Below are 12,628 nucleotides of genomic sequence, written 5' to 3'. Positions count from 1 at the left end.
GTTTTACTCTGGTGTAGTATTTCTCCAAAGAAAAAGAGACAAATGGCTGTAGAAGATCACAGAATAGGCGCCACCACCAATATGACGGTGGAGGACTACGAAGATAACATTCTCACCGTTGGCCACGTAATGCAGGTTTTCCACGCCAGATGGCTCGATATCTTCAAGACGGCCTCGCTGCACGAACGGGCCCCAAACCCAGGCATCTATTCGCTGGAAACGGCCGTGAAGCACCGGCTGCTGGATCTTCAAACCCAGGGCCGTCCTCTGGTGCTGAACTTCGGAAGCTGCACCTGACCCCCGTTCATGGTGAAGCTGGAGCGGTTCTACGACATCGTCAATAGCTTCGCCGACTCCGCCGACTTCCTCATCCTATACATAGAGGAGGCGCATGCGACGGACGGGTGGAAGATCAGCCACAACACCGACGTCAGGCAGCACAAGACGCTGGAGGATAGGTTCCAAGCCGCCAGGATCCTGGCGAGGACGAAACCTCCGTGCCCCATATACGTGGATGACATCACAGACGACGCCAACGTGCAGTATGGGGGACTGTATGAAAGGCTGTATATCATACTCGATGGTATCGTGGTGTACCAAGGAGAACGTGGGCCGGTTGGTTACAAGCTAGAAGAGGTGGAGCAGTGGCTTTCTAAACATACTGGGTCGCAGTAATAACTGTACTGAAGGCTAATTTTCCCCCAATTTAAGCATTAGCTGGAGGTGATTTCACAAACATCGTACGTTTACGTTTGTGACTAATATAAGGCGCAAATTCCATTTGGCCGTTATTCTTATGCCTAACGGTTATGCCTGGTGTGTGTGTGTGTGTGTGTGTGTGTGTGTGTGTGTGTGTGTGTGTGTGTGTGTGTTATATTCTTTAAAAAAGTAGGGGAACCTGAAATATCAACTATTAGTCTGAACATACCTTTTGACCACAGACCTCCTAGTAAAGAACGTTCAGGTCTGTTTATCAACACACCGAAACACATTCCATAGTTTGCACATGCATCACGCAGTTGCCCCGTACACGTGCGTGGGTTGTCATTCTCGATTTCATACAATTTCCAGGAAGGTCCATTAATCACCGTGGAACATTATTTCTGTCAATCTTTTTCATTCTGTTGATCATACAGTTGTTTTTGTTTTGTTTTTAGTAATTTTTATTGTTTGAATTTGCGATTTACTGATAAGAAAAATCAACTTTCCAATTTCACTTCTGACCCCAATCGTCTTTCAATATCTTTGGTGGTCATAAAACCTACTGTAATACTGAACTACCGGTTGTAATGTTTGCCTAATTAATTCACTATTATTATATAACCATTCCCCACAGCTAATATATCTTACAATTTTGACAATTGTAAATTCTTATTAGAGTTCCCCTACGTTTTATGTAGAATATATATATATATATATACACGTATATATATATATATATATATATATATATATATATATATATATATATATATATACTCTTCAAAAAAAGAAACGCAAAAGGGTACAAATGGGTTATAACTCCGATTTTATGTTTCCTACCGGTTCATGCTTTGTGAATATAAGGTCATTGCATGTCCCAAACACATTCCCACGGTTACATTCGATAAAACGCAGCTACTGTACAATAAAGTTCCAAAATGTGAATATTCGCAAAAACGCAGCCACGTGCAAACCATGTCACCACTGCACGTGCGTTGTCTGCACGTGCAACTTATTCAATTATTTGAACACCGACAGTATAAAAGTGCAGGGTGTTCGCTTGCCTGGCCTCTGTATCTGGCCGACAGTTGACAATCCAGGACATGCCACGTCTCAGTGAACCGCAGAGAAACAATGCCATCGGCCGACTAGACGCAGGCGAATCCAGAACGGCCGTTGCCAGGGCATTCCGTGTGTCCCCAAGCACCATCTCCAGACTGTGGGACCGTTACCAGCAACATGGATCAACACGTGACCTCCCTAGATCCGGTCGACCACGGGTCACTACCCCCGGGCAGGACCGCTACATCCGGGTACGCCACCTTCGGGAACGATTGACTACTGCCACCTCCACAGCCGCAGCAATACCAGGTTTGCGCAGGATATCCGACCAGACCGTACGGAACCGCCTACGTGAGGTAGGAATTCGTGCCAGACGTCCAGTTCGAGGTGTCATCTTAACACCACAACACCGTCCACTCCGACTGCAGTGGTGCCAGATTCATCGACAATGGCCTCAACTGCGATGGAGACAGGTGTGGTTCAGTGACGAGTCCCGATTTCTGCTCCGACGTCATGATGGAAGATGTCGCGTGTATAGGCGTCGTGGTGAACGTTATGTAAACTGCGTGCAGGAAGTGGACAGATTCGGCGGGGGTAGTGTCATGGTGTGGGCAGCCATCTCACACACTGGCAGAACTGACCTGGTCCACGTGCAGGGCAACCTGAATGCACAGGGCTACATTGACCAGATCCTCCGGCCACACATCGTTCCAGTTATGGCCAACGCAACGCAGTGTTCCAACATGACAACGCCAGGCCTCACACAGCACGTCTCACAATGGCTTTCCTACAGAACAACAACATTAATGTCCTTCCTTGGCCATCGATATCACCGGATTTGAACCCAATTGAGCATCTATGGGACGAGTTGGACCGACGCCTCCGACAGCGACAACCACAGCCCCAGACCCTGCCCGAGCTGGCAGCAGCCTTGCAGGCCGAGTGGGCCACCATCCCCCGGGACGTCATCCGTACTCTGGTTGCTTCAATGGGCAGGCGGTGCCAGGCAGTTGTCAACACACGCGGAGGCCACACCCGGTATTGACTCCAGATGACCTTGACCTTGGTGGTGTGTCCTATCACTTACTCACAATGGACTAGAGTGAATTGTGAACAATCCTGCAACATTTGGTAATTATCGGACTCACCATTCAATAATTAAATCAATTCTCCAAATGTTACGACAATGTGGTTTTGCGTTTCTTCTTTTGAAGAGTATATATATATAGGTCGCGAACATGCGCTAAAGTGCGTATTCGCGCAGAAAAACACGTCATAATATTAATCCGGTTTTACAGTATATATATATATATATAGAGAGAGAGAGAGAGAGAGAGAGAGAGAGAGAGAGAGAGAGAGAGAGAGAGAGAGAGAGAGAGAGAGAGAGAGAGAGAGAGAGAGACACACACTACGTGATTGTGAAATAACTGGTATAGGATGCGGAATGAAGAATAGTTTTAACTCTATTATGTTTGATATTTGAGTTCTGTTTATATTCACTTATGTTTGTACACAGCGTGTTGGCGAATGTTGAAGATAGTTATGCAACTGAACTCAAGTTTCAGTTTGTAGCTGATGAAATTTCAGTCTAAAAAAATGAGGACAGAAGTGGATGGGGCGCTACAACTGTAACTTTAGTATTGGGTTTGGAAAGAGAATTTGTTCAAACATATTTCAGAATAAACTATTATATTACATATATTTCTGCTGTTGTTATTGTTGTTGTTATCACATAGCGCTTTGTTAAAGTTTGTTTGTTTGTTTGTTTGCACGTAAGCGGGCTGTTTTTAATTGGGAACAACTCATTTTGCGTGGTCTTCCCTAAATATTTTTTGTTTATGTTAATTTAGTTGGCTGTATTTTAAATAGAGAAAAATACATGAGTGGCCGTTAGATACCATTTAACTAACAACGAGTTGTTTTAAAATGTATACACAAAGAAAAAAGTTAAGCACCCCTAGATGTAATTAGTACTGAAATAGCTCCATTCGTAAAAAATTGCAAATTACGTGACGAATATGTCAAGAATGGTGTTCCGTTGAAATAATAGGAGAGTACAATGACAACTACGACATCCCACAACAGAACGACATGCACGTCCATCATGCCACCCATGCTGGATCTTGTCACCACCCAAGGCAATCTCAATGGTGATCGGTACATTCGTAACGTCCTGCAACCAATTGTTGTGCCGCATTTTGACAACCATCCACTCGCCACCAGACCTCTGTACATGGATGACAAAGCTAGGTCACATCGTTCCCAAGCAGTAACAGTTTTGCTCCAAACTGAACCATGAGTCCTGACCTAAACCCGCTAGAGCATGTTTGGGACATCTTTTGGCGTTTAGTACAGGCAATGACCCCACCTGTACAGACTCTGGCACAATTAGAGGCAGCTTTTCATCGAGAATGGCAGCAGTTGCCCATGCAGCAGATCAGACGACTTACTGGAGGGATGAGACGAAGGGTGGAAGCTGTCACCCGGGCACGTGGTAGGTTTACCCGTTATTGATGATTTGTGTCATGAATGTCATCTGTGAACTTCAAATGACATTTTTCATCATCAATCATGATGTTGACTTGTGTTTCTGACTCTGCACCTCCATACTTATTGTGCCTCAGTTTTTGGCTCAAATACAGCACATTGGAATTCTTCTCAGAATCATGATTAAAATTTCAAAATTGGATACACTTGTTATGTTTTCTTACTGTCAAAGATGTATTCTTGCAAAACACATTTGTTTTTCCGAGGTTATGTTATCAGGCTTTCAACGCCAAACCTGACTGTCAGGTTAACTATACGTTACAGTCTAATCGCGCTGGGTTTTTTATTGGACGTATAGCATTGGTGATCTGGTCATCACCTAGGAGCAGCCAGTCGTATGTTTTGAAATTGTTACCACACGTACATGTGTTAACAAGTATGTGTAATCATAAGTAACATATGGTGTTCTCACCAACGGGTGTGTAAGAAACTATTTATTTGACATTCTCCATTTTATGAAGGTACGAGGCTATTTATGTAGGCAGGCTATTTTTCAACATTATTTTGAGCCAGGCGGGTGGATTGTAACCCGCGTAATTAACACTTTACTCGAGCAATGACGAACACGGGTAATAGCTCGCCTTAAAACAAGAAGGGCAATGGTTTATTTTACGACGGACACTCGAGCTGCAAGAGTAGCTGTCCTGATTAAAGAAAGAAAGAAATGTTTTATTTAACGACGCACTCAACACGTTATTTACGGTTATATGGCGTCGGACATATGGTTAAGGACCACACAGATATTGAGGGAGGAAACCCGCTATCGCCACTTCATGGACTACTCTTTTCGATTAGCAGCAAGGGATATTTTATATGCACCATCCCATAGACAGGATAGTACACACCACGACCTTTGATGTACCAGTCATGTGGTGCATTGGCTGGAGCGAGAAATAGCCCAGTGGGCTCACTGACGGGGATCGATCCCAAACCGACCGCGCATTAAGCGAGCGCTTTACCACTGAGCTACGTCCCGCCCCTACTTTAAAACAAATGCAGCTATGAATCACTATCATAACAGGGATTCGCGATATCAAACGATTGAGAAAGTTGAGCATATCCTGCTCCACTGATGGCACCTGTCATGTTTAAATGTAACATTTGTCAAGCTGTTGTTTTCTTCTTAACAATGGAAAATGGTTAAGGTTTAGCCATATTGGAAATTCAATATGGCCGCTCATCAAACATGGTGAGATGACATTAATCAAATCCTTTGAAAATCGACTCCAATGCCAGTGCTGGCTGTATACGTGAGTGACGTCAAATGACACTCTCGTTTTGATCATACGACATACTGCTTTAATGTCAGCGTATGAAGGCAGACTGTACCTTCTGGCGAACTAACATTGACAGTCCTTTGTATGGATATCAGCTCGCGTTCAAGACGTGATCAGTTGTACGCATGCGTCATAACCAATTAGCGACCCAAGCGCTTTAGGCTATTATTAAAAAAACTGAAAAAACAAATCCTCACAGATTTGGTCTACCAACGTCTTCTACTCTTTCAAATGTGAAGTGTGGGTCGGGGTAGGTGTCATTTTAAGTAATAAGCTTTCAGTAATACTTTAACATGCACCATTTTAAAAGAAGAAAAAAATCTAGCACCTTCCCTAGTTAAATTATAGATCCGCCCCAAACTTTGGTGGAATTAATTTCTGTTTTGATTGCACACACTGGACCTCAATATTGTGTCCATGAAGTAAATAGTTCCTGGTTGTTGGTCGCAGAATGGAAAAAAGAAATGTTTTATTTAACGACGCACTCAACACATTTTATTTACGGTTATATGGCGTCAGACATATGGTTAAGGACCACACAGATTTTGAGAGGAAACCCGCTGTCGCCACTTCATGGACTACTCTTTTCGATTAGCAGCAAGGGATATTTTATATGCACCATCCCATAGACAGGATAGTACACACCACGACCTTTGATGTACCAGTCATGTGGTGCATTGGCTGGAGCGAGAAATAGCCCAGTGGGCTCACTGACGGGGATCGATCCCAAACCGACCGCGCATTAAGCGAGCGCTTTACCACTGAGCTATGTCCCGCCCCTACTTTAAAACAAATGCAGCTATGAATCACTATCATAACAGGGATTCGCGATATCAAACGATTGAGAAAGTTGAGCATATCCTGCTCCACTGATGGCACCTGTCATGTTTAAATGTAACATTTGTCAAGCTGTTGTTTTCTTCTTAACAATGGAAAATGGTTAAGGTTTAGCCATATTGGAAATTCAATATGGCCGCTCATCAAACATGGTGAGATGACATTAATCAAATCCTTTGAAAATCGACTCCAATGCCAGTGCTGGCTGTATACGTGAGTGACGTCAAATGACACTCTCGTTTTGATCATACGACATACTGCTTTAATGTCAGCGTATGAAGGCAGACTGTACCTTCTGGCGAACTAACATTGACAGTCCTTTGTATGGATATCAGCTCGCGTTCAAGACGTGATCAGTTGTACGCATGCGTCATAACCAATTAGCGACCCAAGCGCTTTAGGCTATTATTAAAAAACTGAAAAAACAAATCCTCACAGATTTGGTCTACCAACGTCTTCTACTCTTTCAAATGTGAAGTGTGGGTCGGGGTAGGTGTCATTTTAAGTAATAAGCTTTCAGTAATACTTTAACATGCACCATTTTAAAAGAAGAAAAAAATCTAGCACCTTCCCTAGTTAAATTATAGATCCGCCCCAAACTTTGGTGGAATTAATTTCTGTTTTGATTGCACACACTGGACCTCAATATTGTGTCCATGAAGTAAATAGTTCCTGGTTGTTGGTCGCAGAATGGAAAAAAGAAATGTTTTATTTAACGACGCACTCAACACATTTTATTTACGGTTATATGGCGTCAGACATATGGTTAAGGACCACACAGATTTTGAGAGGAAACCCGCTGTCGCCACTACATGGGCTACTCTTCCGATTGGCAGCAAGGGATCTTTTATTTGCGCTTCCCATAGGCAGGATAGCACAAACCATGGCCTTTGTTGAACCAGTTATGGATCACTGGTCGGTGCAAGTGGTTTACACCTACCCACTGAGCCTTGCGGAGCACTCACTCAGGGTTTGGAGTCGGTATCTGGATTAAAAATCCCATGCCTCGACTGGGTTCCGAACCCAGTACCTACCAGCCTGTAGACCGATGGCCTACCACGACGCCACCGAGGCCGGTTGGTCGCAGAATGGATGCAAAGTATGGCAGCGATGACATTTAAGTCCAGTGTCTTACAGTGTAGGCTGAAAACATACGAATATTGATTTGTCATAGTACGTAACATCTGCTTCAACATAACAAAACACTGTGTTTAAAATATTAAAGAATAAATGCATAGCTTCTAGACCACATATATGCATTTGATAGAGGCAGTATATATAACATTATTTCATAACGTAAATCAGGTGCGTATGCAGGGAGGGGTCTAGACTGGCGAGTGAACTTTTATATTAACGAAAGCAAAAACACCAGCCCACCCGCACGCACGGATAAAATGTTTTAAATTATAAATAATAATAATAAAATAATAAATTAAAAACCCCAATTATATTCCTTCTTTCTATCGTTACTTTCTTTCCATTTTTTGGGAGTGGGGAGAAGAGTGTCGCCAAAATATTTAATATCAAAATGTATTTTCTAACATTAGGTTTCACTTGTTTCTCTTGATATATAACTTTTGTTCCCTAGTATATTCGTAAGGAAAGTAGTGTCCATAAATTCTTGCGCCGATTGTCTGGTAGTGAAGTTTAGTTCTGAGAGAACCAATTGACTGTTTATGCATCGCTTCTTTTAGGAATATTTAATTATTGAAGAAAAAAACCCTCACAATTTATAGTGATTTTTTTTCCTTTGTCGGAAGAAATGAACTTCAGTTTTAATCGTTTGTGAACACTAAAATGTGCATTCTCAAACTTACATAATAGGACTTCCCACCAAACTTATTTATAAAAAATTTCTTTTAAATGTAAGGATTATACCCAGAACAAGATAGCCATAAACATTTCAGTTAAATAATTTAATTTACTAGGAGAGAAAACCAATATATATCGGGTGGGCAAAAAAAAACCCAAACAAAAACAAAACAAAACAATACAAAAAGAAACCAACATCAAAAACAAAACAAAACAATACAAAAAGAAACCAACAACAACAACAATCCACTGTACTCCTTTTTACTGATTAATAATTTGGAAAGAATTTAAAGGAAATGGTTTATTTAACGACGCACTCAACACATTTTATTTACGGTTATATGGCGTCGGATGGAAAGTATTTAAGCCCAGACAATATCATTTAGCATACAAGAACATGTATGTGTGTATATTGTATGGCAATTGGAAAATCTTCAATAGACGACGAAATTGGGTGCGTTCAGTTAAGATGAACACTTCGTAACGTTCTTTCAGATAAATGTTGCCGAAGACATTTTTTTGTATTATTTGCAATATGCGTGTAGCTCATGATCATCTGTTTCTTACGGAATTAGTCGTCCTGAACGCGACTCTGTTTACACCATATAAGCACATTACAATTTCTGTATTCCTGAATTATTTATACAAATATGCAATGCAGCATGGGTCGATTAATGTGTAACTAGAACAGATGACACTTTTAACTATGATATAACATCTTTAATTGTCACCAAAAAAAAAAAAAGAAGAGAAAAGTTTGTTTTGTTTAACGACATCACTAGATCACATTGATTTATTAATCCTCGGCTACTGAATGTAAAAAATGTGGTAATTTTGACTCGTAGTCATCAGAAGAAACCCGCTACATTTTTCTTTATGCAGCAAGGGATCTTTTATATGCACTTTCCCACAGGCAGGAAAGCACATACAACTGCCTTTGACCAGTTGTGGTGCACTGGTTGGAACGAGAAACAAATCACTTGAATGGATCCACCGAGGTGGTTCGATCATGCGACCTTGAATAATTGCCAAGGCCATGTCAGGTGTTTGATGGAAACAACTGGGTCTGTTGACATATGATAGTCATATCACGTGCTCTAAATGTTAATCAGAATGTCAATGTTTCATTTAAATTCAGTTCATTTGAATTACCAAGGCCTTGAACCTGCTTCAAAGCGACTGGTCTAATGAACGGAAGAAATGCTCATTTCGATGTCCACGTGTGGTGTATATTAGCTAGTTTGATAAACTAGTGAAGAAATGCTCGTTTCGATGTCCACGTGTGGTGTATACTAGCTAGTTTGATAAACTAGTGAAGAAATGCTCGTTTCGATGTCCACGTGTGGTGTATACTAGCTAGTTTGATAAACTAGTGAAGAAATGCTCGTTTCGATGTCCACGTGTGGTGTATACTAGCTAGTTTGATAAACTAGTGAAGAAATGCTCGTTTCGATGTCCACGTGTGGTGTATACTAGCTAGTTTGATAAACTAGTGAAGAAATGCTCGTTTCGATGTCCACGTGTGGTGTATACTAGCTAGTTTGATAAACTAGTGAAGAAATGCTCGTTTCGATGTCCACGTGTGGTGTTAATTAGCTAGTTTGATAAACTAGTGAAGAAATGCTCGTTTCGATGTCCACGTGTGGTGTATATTAGCTAGTTTGATAAACTAGTGAAGAAATGCTCGTTTCGATGTCCACGTGTGGTGTATATTAGCTAGTTTGATAAACTAGTGAAGAAGTGCTCGTTTCGATGTCCACGTGTGGTGTATACTAGCTAGTTTGATAAACTAGTGAAGAAATGCTCGTTTAACTTGGTCCAGCGTGTGGTGATACGTACTAGCTAGTTTGATAAACTAGTGAAGAAATGCTCGTTTCGATGTCCACGTGTGGTGTATACTAGCTAGTTTGATAAACTAGTGAAGATATGCTCGTTTCGATGTCCACGTGTGGTGTATACTAGCTAGTTTGATAAACTAGTGAAGAAATGCTCGTTTCGATGTCCACTTGTGGTGTATATTAGCTAGTTTGATAAACTAGTGAAGAAATGCTCGTTTCGATGTCCACGTGTGGTGTATATTAGCTAGTTTGATAAACGGCCTTTGTTACATCAGTTGTGAAATACTTGCCTGGAACGATAAATAGCACAATGGGCCCACCATCGGCGATTGATCCTGGACCGACCACGAATCAGGTGAGTGCTTCACCACTGGGTTACGTCTCACCCACCGCCAGGGATGAATAGCAACCAACGTAAAAGGTACGAAAGTACACCTGTAAAATATTTCTAAAAAGCTCTTTTTGTCTAATTCAAGAATATACTTCATTAATATACTTTGCTGGGGGGTTTTAGTGTGTTTTTATTATTTTATTTACTGCTCTCTAGATAATTTATGACAGTTACGGCTCTGTTCAGGTTTGTTAAAAACGAATACTTCGCAATAAACGTAATGAACATGCATCGCTATCAGTGTCAAAAATGATTGCACGGTTCAAATACAAACCACAATATCCAATGTCTTGATAATAGACAGTGAAGCACATTTGCGATCAATTTGCAAAACTCCTGGACAGCTAGCTATTATTCGACTGACAGCTACATATCGCATACCCCACGTCGGCGGAAGTTCAGATCAAGTTGAAGGGTATAATATTATTTACAAAAATTACTGGTGTGAAGGCTAAACAGGGCTAGTGCAGTCTCAGAAAGTAGCATTTAATATACATTTCCGTATGATTGTTATATTGATACTTTGTAACCCCACACCTCTCATGAATAGTATGGCACATCTAAATATCATTATATCCTGAACAATCAATCAATCCGATACATATATACATTTGTTGTGATTAATGAAAAATATATTTATTGGACTTAAAATAACAATTTATGAGAGGAAGCCATTGATTGGTACTTTTGTCTGGGTTTTAATCCTGATTTTGTTCTCGTTACACATACAATTGCAGAAACACACAAAATGGTGTGAAATGCGTTCACTACATGCTCAATCATGCTGCATGCAATGCACGTGAAATGTCTGAACTGAACTGAACTGAACTTTATTTACACTTTGGCCGTAGTCTACGGCATATGAGGATATATATACATACAGCAGTCAATATAGTTGTAACAAGATGGTGGGTGTACATAAATGTACATAAATACAATAAATACATATTAATAAATACAAAAATTACACAGAATATCAGCCAGAGGATTTGAAAGTATTCATAATTAGATTACAAAATATAGAAAGTTTTCTAAGGACACCAGCTTTTTTAGAGTTGAATAATTTATAAAATTTACATATATTTGGTTTAGACTGACAGAAAGATGGTAAGTAACGCTTTCTTTCATACTTAAAAAACAAACATGTAAATATATAATGAAACTCATCTCCGATATCGTAATTATTACACAATGGACATATTCTATTTTGTAGTGGTACATTTTTCCAATGTACAATGGTAACATCTGCCCGTTTCAATTGGAAGATTATGATTTGATAATCTGAAGCGTAATAATGGACACCAATGTTTTCTCTCTATAATTGTGATGTATGTCTCAAATTCAACAGTATTTTTTAAATAATTTATAATTTGAAGCTTTGGATGAGTTATCAATATAAGTATACCATGATTGTAAGTATTGATCCGTAAGCTTTGTATTAATATACGTTTTCAACATGGAAGCACTAGTAATAGCATTGCATTGTGATAACCATATATATGTACAACCAATATCATCTAAAAAAGATTTAACATACATTATCCATACATAACAGTCACGTAACGGTGTCATATTCCTCGTCACATTAAGAATGCCACGACTCAGAGAAGAACAAAGGGAGCGAGCGTTGGGCATGGTTCAAGGGGGGACTTCGCAAAGCCAAGTTGCTAGGACCTTCAGAGTCCACCCATCAACTATTGGACGACTTGTTGAATGTCATCAACAGAGCGGGAGTGTCCGTGATTAACCTCGACCCGGTCAACGTCCCGTTACGACCCCACGCCAAGATCGGCAGATTCGACGACACCACCTCCGTGACCGGTTTAGAACTGCGACGATGACAGCAAGCAACACGATAGTATGTCATGGAAGGCATATCCATCCGATGACGGTCATCCATCGACTCAGAACGGCTGGATTCAGATGCAGACGCCCGTACAATGGTAACATCATGACACCGCGACATCGTTCTGCGAGACTACAGTTTGCTCTCCAGAATGGTAATCATCCACCAGCCTTTTACCGGAGCATTGTTTTCTCAGATGAGTCCCGTTTCTCTGTCTCCTTTGCCGATGGAAGAGCACGTGTGTACAGGAGACTCCATGAACGGTACGCTGATGGATGTGTGAGGGAACGTGATCGGTTTGGCGACGGTTGTCTGA

The 12,628-nt window shown here is 40.9% G+C and overlaps 1 protein-coding gene across 1 annotated transcript; it reads left to right on the top strand.

Moving 5' to 3' along the window:
- The first annotated feature begins 52 nt into the window (after nt 1-52).
- LOC121370721 (thyroxine 5-deiodinase-like) lies at nt 53-715 on the top strand. Its single transcript, XM_041496138.1, has one exon. It carries the CDS (start codon nt 82-84, stop codon nt 673-675), a length of 594 nt encoding a protein of 197 aa, XP_041352072.1. The 5' UTR covers nt 53-81; the 3' UTR covers nt 676-715.
- The last annotated feature ends 11,913 nt before the right edge of the window (nt 716-12,628 follow it).

Source organism: Gigantopelta aegis, chromosome 4 (genome assembly GCF_016097555.1).
Source record: "Gigantopelta aegis isolate Gae_Host chromosome 4, Gae_host_genome, whole genome shotgun sequence".
NCBI classification, from domain to species: domain Eukaryota; kingdom Metazoa; phylum Mollusca; class Gastropoda; order Neomphalida; family Peltospiridae; genus Gigantopelta; species Gigantopelta aegis.
Note: the sequence above shows the minus strand (reverse complement) of the source record. Positions and strands in the feature narration are given on the sequence as shown.